The 23701-nt window shown below is 48.2% G+C and overlaps 7 protein-coding genes across 7 annotated transcripts; 1 reads left to right on the forward strand and 6 right to left on the reverse strand.

The window, feature by feature from the left end:
* Positions 1–293: 293 nt before the first annotated feature.
* On the reverse strand, positions 294–7104 carry yvc1 (putative potassium ion channel Yvc1; the record flags this gene model as incomplete). The annotated part of the gene is made up of 8 exons (XM_057141538.1): positions 294–753; positions 806–942; positions 995–4265; positions 5038–5398; positions 5464–5604; positions 5663–6597; positions 6654–6981; positions 7029–7104. The coding sequence occupies 8 exons, from the start codon at positions 7102–7104 to the stop codon at positions 294–296; spliced, it is 5709 nt and encodes a 1902-aa protein (XP_056995544.1).
* A 548-nt stretch (positions 7105–7652) lies between these two features.
* Positions 7653–8762, reverse strand: N7520_007605 (translation initiation factor eIF2 subunit alpha; the record flags this gene model as incomplete). The annotated part of the gene is made up of 4 exons (XM_057141539.1): positions 7653–8130; positions 8188–8395; positions 8454–8616; positions 8685–8762. 4 exons carry the CDS (start codon positions 8760–8762, stop codon positions 7653–7655), a joined length of 927 nt encoding a protein of 308 aa, XP_056995545.1.
* Positions 8763–9464: 702 nt separating this feature from the next.
* On the forward strand, positions 9465–11933 carry N7520_007606 (SulP family inorganic anion transporter; the record flags this gene model as incomplete). The annotated part of the gene is made up of 4 exons (XM_057141540.1): positions 9465–9907; positions 9982–10611; positions 10661–11180; positions 11235–11933. The coding sequence occupies 4 exons, from the start codon at positions 9465–9467 to the stop codon at positions 11931–11933; spliced, it is 2292 nt and encodes a 763-aa protein (XP_056995546.1).
* Positions 11934–12549: 616 nt separating this feature from the next.
* N7520_007607 (uncharacterized protein) lies at positions 12550–13602 on the reverse strand (the record flags this gene model as incomplete). Its single annotated transcript, XM_057141541.1, has 1 exon — positions 12550–13602. The coding sequence occupies one exon, from the start codon at positions 13600–13602 to the stop codon at positions 12550–12552; it is 1053 nt and encodes a 350-aa protein (XP_056995547.1).
* An 896-nt stretch (positions 13603–14498) lies between these two features.
* On the reverse strand, positions 14499–15210 carry N7520_007608 (uncharacterized protein; the record flags this gene model as incomplete). The annotated part of the gene is made up of 2 exons (XM_057141542.1): positions 14499–14999; positions 15055–15210. 2 exons carry the CDS (start codon positions 15208–15210, stop codon positions 14499–14501), a joined length of 657 nt encoding a protein of 218 aa, XP_056995548.1.
* A 1237-nt stretch (positions 15211–16447) lies between these two features.
* N7520_007609 (ankyrin repeat domain-containing protein) lies at positions 16448–20335 on the reverse strand (the record flags this gene model as incomplete). The annotated part of the gene is made up of 1 exon (XM_057141543.1): positions 16448–20335. One exon carries the CDS (start codon positions 20333–20335, stop codon positions 16448–16450), a length of 3888 nt encoding a protein of 1295 aa, XP_056995549.1.
* A 627-nt stretch (positions 20336–20962) lies between these two features.
* N7520_007610 (F-box protein) lies at positions 20963–22335 on the reverse strand (the record flags this gene model as incomplete). The annotated part of the gene is made up of 3 exons (XM_057141544.1): positions 20963–21590; positions 21641–22144; positions 22208–22335. The coding sequence occupies 3 exons, from the start codon at positions 22333–22335 to the stop codon at positions 20963–20965; spliced, it is 1260 nt and encodes a 419-aa protein (XP_056995550.1).
* Positions 22336–23701: the final 1366 nt, after the last annotated feature.

Raw genomic sequence — 23701 nt, forward strand, 5'->3', positions numbered from 1 at the left:
GATCATAAAGTGGGGGTCGCGGAATGACGTTCCTGTAAGTGTATAACTAGTGGTCGAGCAGTTGCTAATCATGACGTTCAAAGAATTGCGTAAAAATTAAAAATATATGGAAATATGAAGCAGGTCTTTTATTTGGACAGTTCCAACGTTATCAAAGTGAAAGCCTAGAAAGTGGTAACAGAACGATCTCAATAACGATCAATGTATTAGATCATTCAGTTCTATAAGCCTGTCTTCAGCCTTTCTATGTATACAGGACATGTTTCAATCCATGCCTCAGATAAGCAGCTCATTTAAACGGCTCTCTGCTGCTCTTTCAGGGCCTCAGCTTCGGCCTCCTCCTTCGCCTTGCGCTCCGCCTCGCGCTTCAACTGATCAGGACGGCGAACAGCGATATCCTTAGGACGGAAGTCACTGAATAGGTGCTTGAGCACGTTTTCAATTACATAGCAACCAGCATAATCGAAAGCCATCAGCACGGTCAGGGTAACCTTGAACTCGTTGGTGAAGGGAACCAGGCGCAACTTCTCGTTGATCTCGGGAACAAACTCGGTGGCACAGGAGAAAGCAACAGCCGAGGCTGCGACAAGACCCCAGTACATGGCCTTGTTTTCACGAATGGACTCACGGAACGGACGACCCTGGTAGTTGATGGAGAATGTGGAGATTTGCTGGATGAGCTGAAGAAGGTAGATGGCGCTGTTCAGGAGAGAGGGTTCAAACTCGCCCTCCAGGTCGATATCGCTGGCTCTCCTGTAGTATTCATTAGCAACGGCGTCTTTCTCGTGGGCTGTTCGACACTTACGGCTCAACCTTGTAGACGTAGTTGGAGAGGTAGATCAATGTGGCAATGTGGATGGCGAATTGACCAAGAACGGACCCAATGATGTACACGTTGAAGATGTTGGGCTGCGGTCGCTCCTTAGACAGACCCTCAACAGACTGCAAATAATTAGCATTCATGGACTGCACGAGGCGAAAAGGGTATACAAACCTTAGCACGAGAAATAGACAAGAAGCAGACACTCATCAGCATACCACTGATGGTGACCTGGCCATCGCCAAACTTAATACCTTCTAAGTAGATAACACTCAGACTGTAGGCGCTGATCAAACAGTTCAGTGCAAGAATCTTGTACATTTGAATTGTCGCAACCAAAGTGCAACGACCCTGGCGGAGGATGTTCGGGATTGCAATAACATTAGCCAATTTGCTGGTGAATGGAGCAGCAACAGAAGCATCACCCAGCTTGATGGTGGGTGGCTCGCTGTCATCCAACTCTGATTCCAACATAGAAGAGGTGAGCCTGTCAGCAAGACCCGCCGCAGCAGCTTGGGCTTGTTGCTGTCGCTGCTGCTGAGGAGTCGTGATCTGCTGAAGAGCTTGGGCACCAGGAGAGGTGATAGTGGGCATCGGCTCGCCGGCCTTGGCACCCTTCTTCGACATCTCACGCTCCATGGCCTTCTCGTAGTGTGGGTTACCAGGGCCAGGGGGGTAGAGGTGAGCGATGTGCACAGGGACCGGAGGAGGAGGCTGATTGAATCTCTGCATCATACCAACCTGTTTCTCGTACAGCTCCTTCATCTTAGTGGTGCGGTAGTGCTCGGCAATACGGGTCAGGTCGTCGGGGGAGCCGTTAAGAAGGGCAACACCAACGTGGGCTTGCTTCAGAGCACCCACGTCATTTGTACCGTCACCACACATCAGGGTGGTGTAACCAGCATCCTTAAGACCAAGCAAAATGTCCTCCTTTTGCTTGGGGGACACACGAGCATAGACCCAAGTGTGACGCAAAAGCTCCGGAAGGGCCACTTGGTCCTTGAACTTCGCCAGGGCGTAACCAGTGATACAGATGTCCTTGGTTTTCAGAATCTCCGGGTCCAAAGGCTTCGTGGGATCAACTTCAGTGTTGAGCTTGTCATCAATAGTACGCCATACAAGTCTGGTTCCAGAGTTGTCATGTTCGGGGGCATCAAGAATGAGAACCTCTCGGTCCACAATCTCGACCTGTCGTGCCACATGGCAGGCAGTCAACGGATTGTCTCCGGTGATCATGACAACACGGTGGCTGCTCTCATTCAACATACGGACAGATTTGATAGCGTCATCCTTGAGAGGGCACTGCAAAACAAGGAAACCGGCGAAGATTAGCTCAGACTCAATCTCCTCTCGAACGTAGTTGTTAACGCGGCTGTGGGAAAGCTCGGATTCAGAAGAGAGGTACTTGTAGGCAAGAGCAAGGACACGAGCACCGTTGCGAGTGAAGTACTTGTAAGTCTCCTCGTAGTTAGGAGGCGTATTAATAAGCATAGAGTTGATAGTCTCAGGGGCACCCTTGACACCGACGAAAGTGGCTTTGCTCTTCTTCGAGGTCTTGGGGTCATTGGTAGTAATAGTAGCGATAGTACTCTGGCGCTTCAAGGTAGAGGAGAATTGGAATCGTCTCTTGATCTGAACGGACTCAACGGGGCGAGAGGCAACCTTGGGTGCAGTTCCCTTGGACATGAGGGTGTCGTTCTTGCCCAGACCCCAGCCAAGCCACTCCAAAGCAGCCTTCTCCATGGGGTCACCAACGACCTCACCTTCATCTAATTTGACCAAGGCGTGTGCGCTAGCAAGAACAAGAGTAGTAGCGGGGCTAACATTCTCCGCCTTTGCCAAATCCGTATGGGCGCCATCAGCTTCAACCTTGGCATCAGACTGACCAAGAGTGAGACCAGCAATACCGTCAACGACAAGATCCTCGCCAGTCAAAGTGCCGGTCTTATCGAAACACGCGATATCAACGCGGCCAGCAAAGGGGATACGGAAAGGCTCTGTGCAGAAAATAGCAAACTTGCTCAAAGCAGCCAAACTGGTGTTGACCGCCAAGCTCAACTCCATGGGCAACTCCGGGGGAACGACGCTGGTGACGATAAGGACACAGTCTAGAAGGAGCTTTGAGCGCTTGCGGTCCTTGATTACACCCTCCTGCCACACGTACCAAGAGGCGGCAATCGCGAAAATCAGCAGGAAGAGAATGAACAACAGAGCCTCAGCATTGTTGGCGGAAACACGCTCAGTGGAGTAAATCATAGTGCGCACAAGGCTACCCTGGCTGGTCTCGAATCCAGTCTTGACAACCACACCGAGAGCTCCGTTATCCGGGGGCATCGTAACGCCGTTGGCCAGGTTCTTCAGAACCTCCTCTCCATTGACATTGGGGTGAGTGACCTGCAGAACCTTGGTTCCACCGTGCACGAACGAGTTCTTATCCAAGCCCTCCGGTTCAATCAAGTCGTCACCGGGGCGGAGCTGAATCGAGTCCTTGAGTAGAGGGGTACTCTCACCGGAGAGCATTGCCTCATTCACAATCACACTACCCTCGACAAGAAGAATATCACAAGCGACACCGCTGTCCTCCTTGGTCCGGTTGACGGACATCAGATCGCCGGGAAGAAGCTTGTCGCTGGTGGTTTCTTGCCATTTGTTCTCACGGAAAACCCAGACGTCGTAAGGCTTGATGCTCATGCCACGGAACTCGTTAAGAGTTCTCTGGCGCTGCCAAACAACGGTGCTCTCAAACATAACAAGCATGAAGAGAGTGAACAGCGAGTAGTACCAGTATTCATCCAGCATCCACAAACCAACACAGAATACCTGGAAAACGAAGAACGGCGCGACGGCATGCTCTTGGAAGAGCTCCACAAATCCAGGGACGGGAATATCGAAGGTGTTATCGCCATAGTGCTCCTGCACGCTCTCAACCTCCGCTTTGGTGGTGAGACCCTTGGTCTGCTGAAAGGTTTTGAGAGCAGGCTTGGGCTCTGCATCGAGAGCATATGCCAGGGGTGCAAATGTGCCACTTTCGGGGTAGTAGAGGAAACGGCGCTTCTGGAACAAAAAGGAAAGGGTCTTTTTGCCACCGGAGGTGTCGTGGATCAGGGGACAGATTTCAGCAATTCCAGCATTGGTGACCGGGATCACCTTAATCAGTTTGGCGGTATCAATGGAGCTGGCTCTGGTAGTAGTGAAAAGCGTTTTGATGTCAATGTTCCACTTGGTCATCAGCCACAAGAGGGACTGGAGCGTGATGATGGACCCCGCCCAAACGAAGGTCCACTCCTGGCCCTGAATATAGATATCATATCGCTCTTCGGACAGATAGTAATAGAAAAAGGCAGACCAGATTATGGTGAAAGGGAAGACATAAGGATGCCATTGTATCGAAAGAGGATTGTGCAGGGATGCATGGTGAATCTGGGGGTCATCTGCGAGTTTTGCCCTGATACGGGTTAGATTGAAGATGCATTAGGGGCAAGGGTCTCCAGGGACTAACATGATGGCAATCGAGTTGACCACGAAGATGGTCGGATGAAGAACAAATTAAAAAAGCATAAAGAAGAAAGACGACTACACAGCGGAAAGCTCAGAAGAAGCCACCTTAGAGATAAGTAAATTTGGTTTCCAGAGGGTTCGCCCGGTTCCCCGACGCGCTAGACAGCTTATGTCATGAGTGGAGGTCTCTTCCAATCATTTTCCTTTATAATGCCACAATCTATTCACCCTTCAACAAGCCCAGCCGGGCTAGCTCAATCGGTAGAGCGTGAGACTCTTAATCTCAAGGTTGCGGGTTCGACCCCCGCGTTCGGTTCTTTTTTTTGAATTTTTGCACTTCTGATCTTGATTCAACGTCGAGATTGATGTTTTTGCTGGTAAGTAGCTTGAAACCCTTTAAATACATCATACCTGCATGTATCACCTATTTACGCGATCTTGGAGACTTTAAACATTTATTCCGATCGCTCCAAGTGTGTTGTCGATACCATGACATTCCAACTTTCAGCACTTTTCAACGTTTACATATATATTTCCCTCACAGCATATGCATGTGTGCACCTGGCCATCAGACCTTATCAACTTTCAATGTTGGAAAGTTCCACACATGCACATGTGTGTGCAGGAACTAAATACATAAGGTAACGCTTATGAAGTCGACATTTGAATGCTTCCCTCAAGTCAATCCATCCAAGACCACCCCCTTCTCACGGCTCAACTGCTTCACCAAATCTGTCAATGCCTCCACTTGCATACGTAACTGCCTCACCTCAAGAGTACATGTATCAACCTTGATGTCAGGCGTGCTTTGATTGACTTCTTCCTTCCAAGAGTCATCCAACTCATATTCCACATCTTCAGCCACCATTTCCCACTCCTGTTGATCTTCCTCGTCCTCTTCTCCATGGCGCCGATTCCAACGAATTTGCTCGGCTTGGTGAGTCTCAACCCAGGCTGTCAAGAGGAGAAGAGGCGAGTATAACAGACCCATGACAACATCGTTGAGCTTTGCATATTGCTTTTTCGACAGCCACCATTCGAATGGAGCGCTCACCAACAAGATCTCAATCAAATTAAAAGCTAGTACGTCCCATTAGTTCAACCGTTCCATGGTATGTTTAGCGAGTGGAATGAAGGAAACTTACGCGGGATGAAGACATTCTCATCGGGGGCCCGAACGAACTGCATGGTTTTCTGGGCAAAAATTGCCATGAACTCATCGGTGGCATTTCCGGAAATATCTTCATAGGCACTGTTGTAAAGCGCAATGAGGATGTTCAAGAGAACTAGTAAGTCAAGTGAGCATACTGTGTTTCGAGGAGAGAGTCCGGAGGATTTACGTACCAATCATGATGACAAAGCTGAAGACATAGTAGAGAATGATTCCAAAGGGGAATGCGAAATCCTGGAAAGTCTCGAACTCAGGGCTCTGCATGATAGTGTTCGCCATGCCCTGGATGATAAGCCGAGTGATAGGTATATCGTCATCCACCTGTGCCATGCCAATAAATGCCTGGAAGAAACCAGCCAGCACCACAAATAGGAGAGCAAAAAAGATCAAGCTTTCCTTCATCATTACCCGAAGGACCACGAACATGGCACCAAAGAATTTGAATGAGTCCAAATAGAGCATCATACGCATCCAAAACATGGGTCCTGCAAAAGCCAGGAAGTTATAGCTTAAACCATTGAACATTTGCCGTTCTGCATCGCTGCTTGAAGACGAATGGGCCAATGCAACAATGCGCAAGACAAAGGATATGACGAGGAGAGCGTAGAGCGTAGAATTGAAGGCATTCCAGAATTCAAGGTAATTCCACCCAACTTTCCAGAACTTCGCTATTTCGTCACAGAGGAATGCAAGCGTCATCACGTACAGAACAACCTCAGCCATGTCGATATCACCAGTTGGGTTGACAGTGTTTATCACAGCGGTGTAAACAGCAAGATAGACCAGAGAAAAGGCGATCTGGCAGACATTCTGGTAAAGAGGGGTTCGCATGCGATCCGGATGGAAATGGACCCAGTAACTGGTGTTGGCTTTCTGGTCGTACTCCACGAAGTTCGTGGGATTACCTTCTTCCTGACAGATCCAGCCACGCCATAGATACTGTATGCATTTCTGGTATCCGGAGGATCCGATAATTATCAGCGCGTGGAGATCTACCGAGCGCTCAATCACATTGACAGGGTCACTCTCAAAGCCATCGGAAAAGATCGAGTAGCGCTTGAGCAAAACATTTTTAAGCAGATAATCCTGATCTTGCTCGGATTCGATACTGTTAATTGTCAGCGATAGGGAACACCGGAACCTGTGCCAACCAGGGACTCGTACATGCGCTTGGCGATGACTTCGCAGGCCACAGCTCGGACTTCATGAAGATCAGCGTCCCAAAGCTCAATTGAAGCCTGGAGCTTAAACCATTTCAGGCAAACGAGTAGACAGTAGACAACACAGGCTTTGTACTCTTCACCAGCAGCGCGCTTAGCAGTGTCAATGACATTTTGCGTAATAACCCGGCTGTTTGGGTCGGTTAAGACACTCTTGTCGACCTCACAGCACACAACTTGTTCGATTTGGTACTTCAACCGCAGTGCAATTCTAGCATTCTCTTTGGAAGTGTCGCATGGCTGTGGCTCATCCGCAATGTATGATGGGAGAACTGAGATTTGATTAGCGTTGTGTAACACGATCTTGATTATGACGTACGTCTGCGGCGCTCTACTGCAGCGCGATGGCGAGCACGACGCTTATCAAAGCTGAAGAGATTCTTCCAGTACCCCATTACGAAGGTGGTAATAAAATTCACCTAGAGAAACTTACTGGAGCAGCTGTAATGGTGAGGGGGCGGGAAGCGCGGACAAGAGTTGATCAACGGGAAGTCCAAGCGCCCCCCGCCATCAGGGAAAAGGTGACGAGGAATCCTGGAATCTTTCAAAATCTATCTTTTCCAATGTTACAAAGAAACACATGAGAAATATCTCTAGAAGCATCATTGGCATTGAACGTCTCGGTAGCATCACACCATATATACATCAGAAGTTGCATCTCGCACCGTACATTAGAATAAAATGTCGGAAACATGGTTTGCCAAAAGGCATTGCGCCTGCTCATAAAACCCGGACTCGAGGTGCAGGTGACTGGCCTTGGTGGAAAGGCAATTCTGACTGCAATCGTGCCTGATAGCACTTACATAGAGCCATCAAGCCTCTGTCTTTTCCATTGATCGCGTAAAATGTGCATAATTTTCTCTATCCATTTTTGCCCAGTTCTTTTCCTCCGCATTTGCCTTTTGCACTGGTCGACAATGCCGATGTACGTCAGGCTATTTCTTTACTCGGGCACACCCTCGTCGCTCTCTGAGCCACTCTCGTCTCCGCTAACCTCCTGGTTCTCCCGCTCGCGTTTCTCCATAAGCTCCTGGAGAATAGCATCATCGTGCTCGGTGACGGCCTTGGGCGCCATCTTGACGGTGCAGTTACCTCCAGCCGCCTTGATGTTGGCCTCGATTCTTTCGATACTGGCCTCGAGCTGCTTGATACCCAGCTGCTTGTCCAGGCATTGGCTGGTCAGCACGTAGAGAGGGGGAGCGACCAGTTTAACCTTGATCTGGTTCTCGGGGGTGTTCTCGGCCTCGGCGGTGCGCAGGGCGTTCTTGACGGCGTCGATACCTTCGTAGCTGAAGCAGGTGACTTCGATATCGGCACGGACCTTAGTGGGGGCGGGGGTGAGCTTCTTGCTGATGTAGAGCTGCAGCTCCTTCTTCACAGGTTCGCTAGGGAACTCGATCTCATTCCACACCTCGGGGTTGCTAAAGAAGCCGGTTAGTGATAGACCATGTCAACATCCAACACCGCAGGAAACGTACGAGATGGAGATCTTGAATGCGTCGTGGGAGTGACCGTATTTCTTGTCCAGCGGCCAGGCGATTTGCTGGTATAGGGTCTCGAGGGGAGTCTGGGCGGCCTCGGCAACGTGGCGCAAGATAGAGTGCACAGCCTTGCTCTTGTTGTAACGCTCCTCACACTTCACCACATCCTCGGGGGAGACACGACGCTTTGACAAATCAATGTAACCTTTAATATCAGATGGGTCAGTTGCCAGTTCTTTGTTATACAATGGAGGTTTGGTTACCCTTCTCCTTGTCCACACGGAGGACGATGACAACCTCGTTGCGGCCAATACGAATGAGCTTTTGGATACTGCGAATACGACGACGAGACAGTTCGGAGAGCAGGATCATGCCGTCGATGTTGTCATATTCGAGCAGCTTCACGTATGCGCCCATCTCGGCGATCTAAGAACCCCCGGGAAAAACGAATAAGCATGACCGAGCGCGCCGAGAGTGCGGTTTTCAAATCCTACCTGCTTGACATTGACCATGACATAGCTATCCACCTCAGGGTACTTCTCCTCGTAGAAACGGCAATTTGTTAACGACATTTTGGCGGGGTTGCGATCTGGTTTTCAGAGACGGGGTTTCGGCGGAAAACAGGACTGATCAAGCGGCAGTCCAAAAAGCAGCGATGGACTCGAGCCTTAAATCAAGGTTCGGAGCAGATCGAGAGGATTAGGGGGGTGGAGGGTGTATCGTTGGGCGGAAGCACAATCACTTCAAATCACTATTGTGGCGGGCTCAAAACCCACACCATCACGTGATACATCTATTGAACCATTGGCGCCTGACCGTTAAGGCCTGAAAACATTATCACGTGATTTACCGCCTTGTTTCGATTATGTCACAACTCCGCGGGCATGTGGTACAATCTGTCTCCACTGGTCCATGGTTCCCCAGTCGAATGTTGCACAGACAAATCACCGACTACAGGTCACGACAAATCACCGACTACAGGTCACATACGAAAATCATGCTGGTTGGTCCCTATTTCTCCAATTGCCATAGACACGATAGATTCTATTACACAGATCTGCATGGAGGTGATAGCTTAGTAGCTCTGGCCCCGCTTATCAGACCCTAGTGGACACCGCCTATGCTAGCCAGCCACGGCCATTCGGATTGGTTTTCTTTTTTCCCTCTCAAAAGCGGCTTTTCTCATTCTCATTTCATACCTTTCCGCGGATGGACAGCTGAGGTGCAATTATTTGAACTCGGGTCGTCATTAGGTTCTGGATTAAGCAAGCACCATGTCCGACCCTAATACGCCAGTGGGCCAAGATACGGATGATGCCCGCAACCTGCGTGATCGCCTGGCTGATATTTTCCGCCCAAGGCCCTTTGGCTATGCGACGGACGAATCGGGAGTACAGGGCGCCCAAGGCCTGGGAATTACGAGTGAACCAGATGTGAGAACCCGCCTCTTGGAGTCGTACAACCGTTCAGACCCTGCGTGTGGTGAGAGACGTTGCAGTCATGGTACTTTCTCCCCACATGTTGAAACAGCCGAGAGAATTGCATACGAGGGATCACCGAGCGGTCGCAATGCAGGCAATAGGGTTGGAGAAGGAGGAATGGCGTCCGGTCCCTTTCCCGGAGGTGATGGTCGCCCGGAGTCTCACCATGACTCGGAGTACACGTCACAAATGAAATCGTCCGTCTCCGCTCTATCTTCTCACGATTCTAAGAAACTGTAAGCTTTTATGTATTACGTTGACGGGGCACTATAGGCCACCTAATGTGAACAGGGCTGACAGCTCTCTACAGTTACATATCTTATTACATTCCGTTCTTTAATTGGATCGGGCAGTACCGCTGGTCTTTTCTCCGTGGAGATCTGATATCGGCATTGACTATCTCCTCTGTCTATATCCCAATGGCCTTATCTTTAGCCTCCAATCTTGCACACGCACCTCCAGTCAACGGTCTTTACTCCTTTGTCATCCATCCATTGGTCTATGCGATATTGGGAAGCTGCCCACTCTTGGTTGTCGGACCGGAGGCAGCAGGCTCTCTGCTCACGGGTGCGATTGTCAAGTCCACCATTCTACCTGACGACTCCCCGGAAGACATTAATGTGAAGAGTGCTATGGTAATTGGAATAGCGACTGCAATGACTGGTGCTATGATCCTCGTTGCCGGATTGACTCGCCTAGGATTCTTGGATAACATGCTCAGTCGGCCATTCCTCAGAGGCTTCATCACCGCCATCGGTTTTGTGATTTTTGTCGATCAGCTCATCCCGCAATTGGGGCTTTCAGAACTGGCAAAGGAGACTGGTGCTAGCCATGGTGCTACAGTTGCCAAGCTGAATTTTATTGTTCGTAATGCCCGGGAAAGTCATGCACTTACCGCCGTTGTTTCACTCGTGAGCTTTGGAATTATCATGGTTTTCCGGTATGTGCAAGAGCCCCTTATTGATTTCGTGCACGACTGACCTTTCTAGAACCTTGAAAAAGTGGATAGAACCTCGCTTTCCCCAAGTTGTTTACTTTCCTGATCGCTTTTTGGTTGTTTTACTGTCAGGAATCCTGGCTTGGTGCCTTGGTTGGGAAGAGAAGGGCCTTGAGCTTCTGGGATCCACCGAGGTCAGTGAAAACGGCCTATTCGCCTTCCAGTGGCCTTTCCAATGGAAGTATATGGACCACATTCGCACAGCTATGAGCAAAGCATTTATCATTACTCTGCTTGGATTCTTCGAGTCTTCGGTGGCGGCGAAGGGTCTTGCCGAGGTCAAGTCAGAGGGCATTCAGGGTATGCACATCAGTGCCAACCGAGAAATGGTAGCCCTGGGAGTTGCCAATCTTGTGGGCGGTTGCTTTATGAGCCTTCCAGCATTTGGCGGATACGGTCGAAGCAAACTTAATGCACAGACTGGAGCGCGATCCCCAATGAGCAGTATCTTCTTGAGCATCATCACTCTCGTTGGGATTCTTGTCATTTTACCCTATCTCTATTATCTCCCGGTTCGTATAGTCTCTTCTGTTCTCCATTTGAGTGTCACTAATATATTTAAACAGAAAGCAGTCCTCTGTTCCATGATATCTGTGGTGGCATTTTCGCTCGTCGAAGAATGTCCCCACGATTTGATCTTCTTCTTACGTCTCCGTGGGTGGACCGAACTTATGCTCATGTTCCTCATTTTCGTCACAACTATTTTCTATTCACTCGAGCTAGGCATGGCCCTCGGAATCGGTGTTTCTGTTATAATACTCATCCGCCATGCTACCCAGCCTCGCATCCAAATTCTCGGAAGGGTTCCCGGCACTGCTACCCGCTTTGGAAATGCTGAACTCCAGCCCGAAAATATAGAGATTGTCGAGGGCGCACTGATCGTCAAGATCCCTGAACCCCTGACGTTTGCCAACACTGGCGATCTTAAGAACCGTCTTCGCCGTCTGGAGCTCTACGGATCTAGTCGGGCCCATCCCTCCCTTCCCCGCATGCGCCCCGCGGAGTATAACAAAAACATCATTTTTGATGTGCATGGTGTCACAAGCATTGATGGTTCTGGTACACAGGTCCTCTCGGAAATCGTGCGCGCATACGCCGAGGAAGGAACGAGAGTTTTCTTCTGCAGGCTCCCCAATGAAAATGTTTTCCGCATGTTTGAGCTGAGTGGCATTGTCGAGGATTGTGGAGGTCTGACACACTTCGTTCCCAGCGTCGACGAAGCTCTGCAATTGGCAGAATCGGAAGAACGATGGGACGGCAACTAAAATTGAGGCTCTGCCTCTGATAAAGTTTACTACCTGAGGAATATGTGTTTCAGGTAGATTGGCAAAGGAGCCATTTAGATTTGCTTTGTATATAACGAATATATGTTGTGATTTTTTGTTCGCTGTTACTAACATTGAAGCGATAAATTTTGATATGATTTTATCTCGTATCAACGATTGCTACTAATAGAACACCATAAACAGTGGAAGCCTAGCCCTTCAAGTTGTTTCTCTCAAAGTAAAATGGGTGATACCTAGTAGCCTGTGGGCGCTGAGACTGTTGGATGGCAGTGATCATTTGCCGCCTTCAACAATGTGCTCTGTTTTTAGCGGACAGCCTGTTTCTCTGGGCCGAGACTCTGACCTTACTTCCCAGATGGGGAGGCGATTGGGTCCCATTTACATTATAGCAACGTGCCAGGGCCGGGAGCAGTTTCGGTAGTTGTGCATTGCCGCCCGGCAGTAGCAAGATGTTTTGATGCTATACCAAGGCATCACGTGTGAGCCCTTGGTGAAATGTGATTTTAGGAGGTGATCAATTTGGAGCTTCACAGAAGTCTTCCGAGTAATCGATGGATAATGAAGAATCTTCAACTCTTCACAGGCGCCAGGTAATTCATGTAGCCGTTTGATCTCCGACGACAGCCTTACTAATGACAGCCCGTAGCAGAGTTTCACTAGCACGAAGAGCTAATCGGTCTTTCACCGAAGCCTCGTCCTCATCCTGACCCTCTGCTCGAGCAACATCCACAACCAATTTCATGCGTCCTTCACCCCCCAGCACAAAAGCCGCACATGAAGCCTTGGATAAGCGAACATGTTGCTTAGCAGCCCGACTCTTCGACGAACCATTCAAATCAAGCTGCATCGCCAGGTGTGTCTCAAGATAAGAGGTGATATTCTCAATCAAATTACTGCTCAGTTTCTGCTGCAAAGTCCTTTTTGAAATATTCTTTTGCTGCAAAAATCCAGTCAAGGATGCCCGCGAGATACTGACATTCAGCGTTCGCAACGCAGGGGCAATAAGGGCCGAAAATGCCAAGGTAAGCTGTAGCTCCTTGATCACATCTTCAACAACATCATTCGCAGAATTTCCAGAATCCGCACGCAGCTCTTCCACAAAACTTTCCAAGCCCTTACAGAGAAAAGCAGATGAAAGACGGAGCGGAGCACAGTATGTGTCGAAATTGGCGGATAAGAAGGAAATGATTGTTTGTCGCAACGCGTTCGGACATTTTGTCAACAGTAGAGGAAGAAACGTTGATCCTTCCTGGGAAAGATCCTGAGAATTGGAATCCGGTTCCGCGAGAAGAGCAGCCTTGTAAACAATGTTTTCGTACTCAAGCGTCACCAGGATTCCAGCGAAGGAAGTAGTAGTGGCGCGTCTGCTTGCTGTGTTGCGGGTGGATGATCCCGATGCGATGGACTGCCATCTGCATTCTTTCAGGGCGCCTGATTTTGAAAGCGCATCATCATCCGCTGTATTAGCGATAGAATGGAGACCGGCAAGAATATCGCCGGTTAGCTGGTCGCGTAATCTTGTTGCGTATGTATTCAGGGCGGATTGGTTGTTTAGGAGGCTCTCGCAATCTTTTTTATGGTGTAGGGGCGAGAGCCGGTGTAATGTCCAAGACGCGTTGAAAAGTTGTGAGTATGACGCTGTCTCCATTGCAAAGAAATTTCTGCATCAAATTCTTTGTATCTTTGACTTAAAAGAGAATGAACTTTGAAGTCGTCTATCAATGTTTTAAGCTTATCGATATGGACGCGCCCGATGCAAACGAGGCAAACATATAATATCCCTTTTAAGCCTAGTGCAACTGGTATACAGGATCCATCATCCTTCTATCATTACTATTGGTTATATTTACCACGAATCAAGGGTTTGTTTTCTGGTCAATAGAATAGACTGTTTGAATATACTACATAATAATCTGCCTACTGAAAAGGCTTTGGAATCTTGGCTTTCTTCTCATTCCGAAGTCTCCACAAAAGCATTTCGTCCTGGAGCTGTGTCAAAGTATCCACCGGGTCCGCCTGGAGAATCGGATTTGAATGTGACACTGCCTCTGGAAATTTCTCATTGACAGCTGAGCCCTTTGATTTATCTCCATTGCCGGGAGAATATAGCCGGATCCTATCCGATACCACTTGGATCAACTTCCATCCATCTTGTACCAACTTGAAATTGAAAGAAACATAGATGATGAAGACCCCCAGTCCAATCGAGACACAGACTATTCCAAGTATTAGATTAATCCAAGAACTGCAAAATTGTTTCGAGATCTTGCTGACTTACAAATGACAGGGAAAATAAACCCAGGGGTGAACTGGACATTGCCTTGGCTGTCATGCTGGAAAGAGGTCACATTCAACGCAAAAAGCGAGGCAAGGAAAGACATGGGAAGCTATTCAAAATTAGCCCTGGTTCATTGAAAGGAAAATAAGATACCCACGAAGAAAATGGTGACAACTGTGAAGGCCATAATGGTAGTTCCTTGCCTTGCAGATTGTTTTGCCAAATCGCGAGAGAGCACAGCCTCGGTGATATTGATCCCATTCTGCTCAAGATCTAGAGTTTCTTTGACCTGCATCAAGATTAGAAATGTTGATATCTGGAGTACTTTCGCTGGTTCTCACTGAAGTTTGAATCGTTTCGGCAATGCTGTCCATCTCGACGACCTCCTTGAGAATATCGGCCAAATTTCTTTCCGTTCCCAGGCTATTCTTCATCGCTTGACTCATTTGGCCTCCTTGGCCCAATAGTTCTTCCCAGACAAGTTTTTGCTGAGTCAACACCATTTTGATCATATTGAGTTCGTCCCGAATATCCTTAACCTCTTTCAAGAGTAATGCAGCGTCGTAGATCGCGTTCCAATCTTTCTTCTCTTCACCATCGTCGTCTTCGTGCTCCAGCTCATTGTTGCTGAATGTAACACCATTCACTTTATCTTTGCTGCTGACTCCATCTCTGTTATTTATCTTCTTGGGGCCAATACCATTACCATTCTTCTTATCTTCAACCTTCTCAACGAATCCTGTGAATAAAGTGTTCTCTCTCACGGCCTGTTTGTTTCATAATTTAGCCTAAGTAAAGCAAAATGGCAAGGGATAGTCTCACCGTTCCGTTGATGGTCTCTGCAAATATTTCGCAAGGTGATTTTCGGAAGCGGTCCTTCCAGGTCTTCTCTTCCTCTTTTGTATCATTCTCCTCGTCTTGCTTGGTTTCCTCGGTCTTCCCATTCCTCCTTCCCCCTTCGTGTACTGTCTTCTGCATGATCTTCGGGGGATACTTTTTATCTTCATCCACCCCACGCACGATCCGAGACCAATTCGTGGTATGAGTAAAGTTGATGCAAAAATTGACGATGAGTTTGGCCAGATCAAGTGCCGACGATGGAGGCATTGATCCTCCACCATTCTTGTTTCTTTCCCGGAGATGTTCAAAGATGCCCTCCACAACTGGATCATCTAATCCGTCTGGGCGAAGGGTGGAGCAGGAAATGACTGTATCTTTAAAGAATTATCAGTTGACAGTTGACCTCAAGTGCCATCATTCTGGGTACACACTTGAATCAATAATCCAAAGCCAGAGCTGACCAACTGAAAGAATGGGCCACCAATCGCCGTTATCTTCTTTACTCCCATGCTTCCTTTCCAGCAAAAACCGAGTCACCACTTGGTCTGCATTTCGTTTTTTGATATCAGGCAATGACTGATAATAGAATTGATCCAGGGACCGAGAGCCCTGTACGACAGGTCTTTGACCCTTTCCGTTGTAAGTTTCCATGAAATTTTTGTAATCAACTCGGACATCAACGTTCTCCGAATCCTGTACTTGATTGCCAGGTTGCATAATTGTTTCGTTGACTTGCGGCACTGCTTCATTATCTTTAAAACATGTTTCAAATGTTATGTATGGTATCTAATATAGTGAGCAACAGTTGTTGGATGAGGAAATCGGTGAGATTTCTTACATAAAGAGCCGTGGGATTATCGTCTTCTGTTCATGATATGTAAGTCCACTGCGGGAATGAGTCAATTATAATTATACTTCACAGACTCACCAAATTTTTCTTCTACAGCTGGTCTTGGTTTTGGTTTGTCGTCATTTGTCTGGTGTGCCTTTGATGCCACTGGCACCTTGGGGTCCGACTTCGAGTTTTCTTCATTTTCATTCTGCTTTTGGGCTTCTACTGCAGCCGTGGGATGCTCATCTGACTGGATGGGGGTTGACTTTCTGGCAAATTTCTCCTGGATAAAACGATTAGTTCTTGGCTTCTGGTCATCGGTGGTTATTTCGTACCAGGAAATTCGGCTTCATAAACTTGGTCCCTGAATCCCCGGAAGGCAACTCCTGCCAGCTTCCTCGCAGGAAGTCTCGCAAAGTTGCGAATTGTGATTTTTGTTTTTTCTGCTCAGAGAACAATCTCTGGACAAGGTCCTAAACTGGGTGATTAACTGGAAATTCAAGGGTCGTCATATTTGGATTGAAATACCTCCATCCATTCCATCTAGAAGATTTTTATCACACGGTCAGTCATGTTGATCGCAAGTAATCGATCGATATGGAAATCACTCACATTGTTCGCCGGGAGGTGCACCCATCGCATTGTGAGATTTTCCTTCTCATATACCCTCCCCTCCAATCCAATTGACTTGAGAACATCTGCCGTCCTCTCCATAAAGCTTACTGGGCCATCCTTCTCCTTGTTGTAGATAACGTCACGTAGATCAGATGATCGTCGGAGAAGATCCACGCGCCCATCATGTCTATAAAAGTTCACAATCGTTGCCTTGCGCTTCTGGGTAACCTTCTCTCTGGCAATGTCCTTCAATTCTGGTATTTCACACTCGCCTTTTTCTTTCGTTGCCCCAATGCCCAATGGTGGATCATGCAGAATATCCAAAGTGTGTGAATAGCGATCCTTTTCGTCTGTCGAGAGGCCATGCTGGTCCGGCGCCTCTTTACTCTTGGCCTGACCAGAAACGTGGGATTTGTCTTTCGACTTCTCTGCTACCTTAGTGGTTTCTTGTCCCTTTTTGTTGGATTGTCCGATTGCCTGTTGCTCTTTCACTCCATCTCTGTTGACATTCGACAACTCTTTGGGCTTCCTCTTGTCAATGCTGTTGAGCCTTTCCTTAACAATTTTAATAGCCTTGGCCCGGTCTTCTTGGGGTGGATCAGTCTTTTGAAAAATCCACCACACAACAGAAAAGTTGCCATGATAGGCCGCCCATTGCAAAACAGTCTCTGGTTTCGTGTTGGTATCAGGAGTGTTGGTCTCGAGCTGCGAACGCAGACTTTCATGCTCCTTGGGTCGCATGGCACGCCAAATAAGCCTTGTCTGATGTTCCCAGTCTGCTTCTTTCCCGAAATTATCAACACTCGTCAAGATCTCAATGGCAAGTTCCAGTCCATTCTCAGAATTTAAATCTCGAATAGATGCCATTGCTGGAATGATGTCGACTTTTCTTTGGGCCAGAAGTCGAATTGCAAGCTCGCAGTCCTTGAGAGATTCCTTTTCGGCCTGCTGCTCGGTCTGACTTTCCTCTTCCCCTATGGACTCTTCGGTTGCTCGATCGGTACTTTGCTCAGATGTAGGCTCAGATGTCTGTTGTGTCTGCTGATCTTTAAAACACTCGGCCGAAAATGCATTTAAGTGCTCAATGGATAGAGCCAATGGCGTCTTCTTTTTAACCTCCGTTTCGAGGTCAAATGATACCCCATTTCTAAGAAGCAGTTCCACGACTTTTCCGAACCCGTTGTTGGCGGCAATATGGAGGGCTGTCCATCCTTTCTCCTCACGCGCATTGATATCATACGAGTTAGCGTGCTTCAGAAATACTTCAACAACATCAATGCATCCATTCTCACAGGCTACATGCAACGGCGTAAGGTTTTCACCCTTGGTCACAAGAAAATTTGCCCCCTTCCGGATTAAAAGTTCCGCAATAGATGCTCGGTCATCAACTGCATCACATGGGGGGACTTTGTGCAGAGCTGTCCAGCCGTCGTTATCAACGGCATTTATCTCCGGTCTCTTCTCCAAAATCATCGTCACTGTCGCTGCGTTGCCATATCGTACTGCGACATGAAGTGGAGTCTGGCCACGGTTATCAGTGGTATTTATATTCGGATCTTTCTCCAAAATCATTCTCACTATCTCTTGTCCGCCATATCGAGCTGCGAAATGAAGTGAGGTCCGGCCGTTGTTATCAACAGCATTTATATCCGGTGCTTTCTCTAAAATCGTCCTCATTACCTCTGCGTTGCCATATCGAGCTGCGGCATGAAGTGGAGTCTGGTCGTCGTCATCAACGATATTAATATCCGGTTCTTTCTCCAAAAGCATTCTCACTATCTCTGGATCGTCATTTTCATTTTCAGCTGCAAGATGAAGTGGAGTCCAGCCGCCGGGATCAATGGTATTTATCTCCGGTCCTTTCTTCAAAATCATCCCCACCATTTCTGCGTTGCCATATCGAGCCGCAAGATGTAGTGGAGCCCATCCATCGTCAGTTTTGACATCGATAGGCGGGTTTCTCTCTAAAATCATCTTCACTCTAGCCGCAGTAGAGTATCGACAAGCAACATGAAGAGGCTGCCATTCTGCCGGATCTGTGAGAGTCACATCTGCACCATGGTCTAGCAGGATTTCAACTAGCTCATCTGGACCATATTGGCACGCCATTGTCAAGGGCGTATAGTGGTTGGAAGGCGTATTAACTGCAACATTTGATTCCAGCAGAGCATCGACCACCCTCACATGTTGTTCAGAAATCGCCATCAGGAGAGGTGTCTTTTCCTCGGTAGTCGTTCTCACATCAAGATCTGCCCCTTTTTCGCGTAGGAGACGGACCACTTCAAGCTTTCCCTTGTTCGCTGCCTCATGCATGGGGGTCCAAGCGAATTGGTCTTTTTCATTGATCCGAGCGCCGGCGTCGAGTAAAACCGAGACGACTTCGACTCTTCCATTCCTAGATGCCATATGAAGGGCCGTTTCGCCAGATTCGTTTTTGGACCCAATATCGGCAGGCTTATCCAAAGTCTTCCGGTCAAGTAGCACTTTGACTACGTCCGCATGACCACTCTCAGATGCCAAATGAAGAGCCGTTTCACCTAAATTGTTTTTGGCCTCAATATTGGCAGGGTTGTCCAAAGTCTTGCGGTCAAGTAGCATCTTGACTACGTCCAAATTACCCTTCTTAGATGCCAGATGAAGAGGTGTTTCCTCTGATTCGTTTTTGGCCTCAATATTGGCAGGCTTATCCAAAGTCTTCCGGTCAAGTAGCACTTTGACTACGTCCACACTACCCCTTTCAGAAGCCAAATGAAGAGGTGTTTCCTCTGATTCATTTTTGGCCTCGATATTGGCGGGTTTCTGCAAAGAATTGCGGTCAAGTAGCACCTTGACTACGTCCGCAAGTCCATTCTCAGATGCCAAATGAAGAGGCGTCTCTCCAAAATAGGAGGTTGTGGCCTCAATATTGGCGGGTTTCTGCAAAGCCTTGCGGTCAAGTAGCACCTTGACTACGTTCACATTACCCTTCTTAGATGCCAAATGAAGGGCCGTTTCGCCTCCTTCATTTTTGGCCTCAATATCGGCAGGGTTATCCAAAGTCATGCGGTCAAGTAGCACCTTAACTACGTCCTCATGACCACTCTCAGATGCCAAATGAAGAGGTGTTTCCTCTGATTCGTTTTGGGCCTCGATATTGGCGGGTTTTTGCAAAGCATTGCGGTCAAGTAGGATCTTGACTACGTCCAAATTACCCTTCTTAGATGCCAAATGAAGGGCTGTTTCGCCTCCTATATTTCTGGCCTCAATATCGGCAGGGTTATCCAAAGTCATGCGGTCAAGTAGCACCTTGACTACGTCCTCATGACCACTCTCAGATGCCAAATGAAGAGCAGTCTCTCCAAAATTGGTTCTAGCCTCAATAGTGGCGAGGTTGTCCGAAGTCTTGCGGTCAAGTAGCACCTTGACTACGTCCACATGACCATTTTCAGATGCCAAATGAAGGGCCGTCTCTCCAAAATAGGAGGTTGCGGCCTCGAATTTGGCGGGGTTCTGCAAATCCTTGTGGTGAAGGAGTAGCTTGACTACTTCAACAAAGCCCTCACGGGACGCAATGTGGAGCGGTGTCAGGCTGTCTTCCCCCGTGACGTTGATATCCGCTCCCTGTCTCAAGAACTCCTTAATATCATCCTGATTATTTTGATGGACTGCATTCAGGAGAGATATATCGAGATCAGAGTGTACGGTCCCAGGAGCAGGAGCTCGACGAGCATCTGATGTGAGATTATGAGCCTCGTCAACAGGGGCATTGACAAGGCTCTTAATCGAAACGAGGGAATCTGTTGAAATATCGGGCGCCAGTTCGGGCGGCCCAGCCATTGTATTTGCTGGATCCGATTTACTTGCGCAAAGAAATATAGGGAAAGGGAGGAGGTTAATATTATCGAGGGTGGAATTGGGGGCGCCATTGTTCAGCTACGAGCCGCTTACGCCGCTAAAAAAAAAACAACTTTCCTCTAGGCAAGACTTTCCTGATTAGTGCTAGATTGATGCAGACGCGCCCTTTAGTTAGAGGAGGTCATGGCGCTTTTATCGCTTATTGGTCGCTATTCCTGCAATTAGAGTGTTCTTCTTGGCATATGCAGCTAGACTCCTTAGTGTGTTTGCGGTCGCCCTAACTGTCCAGCTGCCCAATTGCGCGGAACGGGCCGTGGCACAGAATTTCAATATCGCATGGCCGTGACAAAAGTATAAACATTCGCGAACGGGGAGGATTTCGGAGTGTTTTCTGGAACAACTTCCCCCCCCCCCCCCCCCGAGCCGAGTAAGCATGACAACTTAGTGGTGGACCGGGATCGATCGAGCCCCCGCAAATTGACGAGAACAGGGACACTTATTTTCAAGTCGAAATGAGGTCGGGCAGATATTATTGGCAAGAAAAAGAGATCGGACATCAGTCACGAGGTATCTATCACATAAAACGCCATAACGCTCAGTCTAAATGCATTATGCTCTCCATCCCGGCGTGCGATGACAATCCGGGCATCCAAACAGAATAGGAATCCCATTCCAGCGCCAAACACTCTCTATATCGTGAGGAATCGCATTTCGCGACGCAAGTTCTGCCTTGGCGACATCAAACCAAAGGTCGCGCACAGAAGTATGCGAATTATGCGGGTTTCGGTCAGAAGCCCGACCCCAAACCACGGAGTTCATGCGATCTTTTTCGTGCGCGCGCGTATCGTGATAAAAATTATACATAAAGTCTTTCCGTTGCATGCGCTGGTTTCCCCCATCGCCGATCTCGGCGGAGAAGAATTCGACGATCCGGGCGAAGGGCGAGACAGTGAGGAGAGAACTGATCCACGAGTCGTCGGGTTCTCCTTCGGGTGCCATGGTATACCGGATATATGACACCAGCAAATGCATACAGTGGTGAGTCGCAACGAGGGCCGCGGTATTGTTGAAGGGAGGTTCGCGAAGGATTCGAGTCTGGAGCTCGCGGTACATGCTTTGACGCGTGTGCAACGCTACTGGGACGGAGATGTTTCCGGCTTCGTACTCCCGGAGAAGCATGTTGGTGTGTTCACGACGGGCAGATGCATACGTCTCGAGGTAATATAAAGTGTAGTACCTAACACTGTCAGTTCAATGGCTCAAGCAATTTCTCCAACATGAACTCACATTAACGGCGCAAGGTGAAACCACAGGGTACTTTTGCCTTGCTTCACCAATGCTGCTCGCTCGGCCCTCTTCGTTGGAAAAGAAGCTTTGTCGAAAATCGGCTCGGCCTGCACGAATCGATCCATCACCCTGTCTGCCAGGTAGTAGCACAATCTTGAGCAGAGCCTTTGCCTCTCTCGCAAGCTCCACAGGTACCGGTACGTATAAAGGTGACCACCTCGGGCGCTTTTGGAGGGGGGAAATAAGTCGGATAGGAGGACAACATCGTCTTCGGGATTCCGGGTATAGGTACGTTCGTTATCGATTGGGGAGGGAAGACTGCCATGGCGGTGTCGGCGAAGGTATAAGCGAACGATAGCATGTTCATGAAAGGTCAAGACCCGATTGAAGGCCTTGCAGACTAGCTTTAGATGGAGGAAATCGACGGTCCTGCAGTGGGCGAAGATTAAGATTTGGATCTCGACGGGAAGGCCCCACGGCGGCAGACGATTGGCGTCGTCTAAACTGTCGCGCAAGGGAGAAGAAAAATCAGCCAGAGAACTCAAAGTTGTGCCACATGAAGCTCACCCAAGCTCAGACAAGGATCCTGGAATATCCGGCTGGGATCGGTCCTTGTCCTTTGTGGTCTTTCTCCCCTTTTGAAGTGCAGCTCGGAATTTTTGCACTGATGGCAGGATTTTGGAGAAACCACTCATTTTTGCCTTCAAGAACACATGGACGGGGCAGCTCCGGTGCGGCCACACGGATGAACAAAGTCAAGTCAAGTCCATGTCTCGACGGGCGTTGACATTGATATCTGACTAAGCACGGATGAGCTCCGCCTGAAGATGACGAAGCTTGTTTAGCGCAAATTGGGATCCACCATGAATGATACCGATAAAATGGGGGTGAATGGTCTTGTTAAAAGCTTGGCTGGAGTGGATCTGCACCACTTCCACCCTTGTTAGTTGGTTCTTTACAATGGAACCTCGGAAAGCAAAATCCCCGTGACTGGATTTTGAGGGGTAATACGCGATGACAGAACATAATTAATTATCTCGATATCCTGTTACTTTTATAACTAGACTCATTGTTATCTTTGATGCCATGTGATCCGGGCCTATACTTCGCACTTAATGCATCCCACAAAGGCAACTACGGGACTTGCACAGCCGTCGCTTTCATAAGGGAAGGCTTGGACTTGAGGACCACATCCTATCAAAACACATCTTGTCGAGGGCCTGGATTTTGGAGTTCACGGCAATGTCCTTTATCCGCAATACACCCCTGCATGTGGAAGTCGTCGATACAGTCATATAACTTTCCCATCTCACTGTCATCTCCCATCATCATCCATAAATCCCATAGCATATATGGCCAAAATTCTACCCACCCAGGAAAAGTGTCATAATAATCTACCATGGGCCATGCTTCAAATACCTTCACGTATCGTAATATGTGGTCTGTATCCTGCGGGTCATTTTTAAAGACGTGCTCCGCGGCACCTTGCATTGTTTGCACGGATACTTCGTCGATGATCATGCACATTCGGAATTTGCTCCAATAGCCACTCTGCTTTGAGCGTCGACTCACCTCTCAATATGTGTGCGAATCACCTCAATAGCCGCCCAGTTAAATTGTGGATATTTCATGACGGTACCGGTACTTGGCGCAGATTTCCACACTGTATACCGCCCTGGGTGACCGGTATACGCCTGGACGAAGTCTTGTTTAACATAGGCCTCATATACCTGATAGCGGTTGGGACGGCACAATAATAGCATGCAAAAATTATATCACGACTACACCCACGCAAAGAATCTCGAAGTGCGTATATTATGCAAGATCGGGACGCGGTACTGAAGTACGAGTGAAATCGAGCTTATCTAAACACTCAGAATGGGATGGGAATGTCAAGCTGCAAATATCAACATCCACTGGATATAGTGTCATCAGATAATCCAATTTTTGAAATATTTTGATCTTATGCTCAATGATTCTTACAGATCGGTAAGGAAAAGTAGGCCATATCAGAGCAAGGATTCATGGATCTCGATATGCATTTACAATCTTTAACGGGAC

This window comes from Penicillium odoratum (assembly GCF_028828045.1).
Source record: "Penicillium odoratum strain IBT 22623 chromosome Unknown utg000005l_segment0_segment0, whole genome shotgun sequence".
Taxonomy (NCBI): Eukaryota; Fungi; Ascomycota; class Eurotiomycetes; order Eurotiales; family Aspergillaceae; genus Penicillium; species Penicillium odoratum.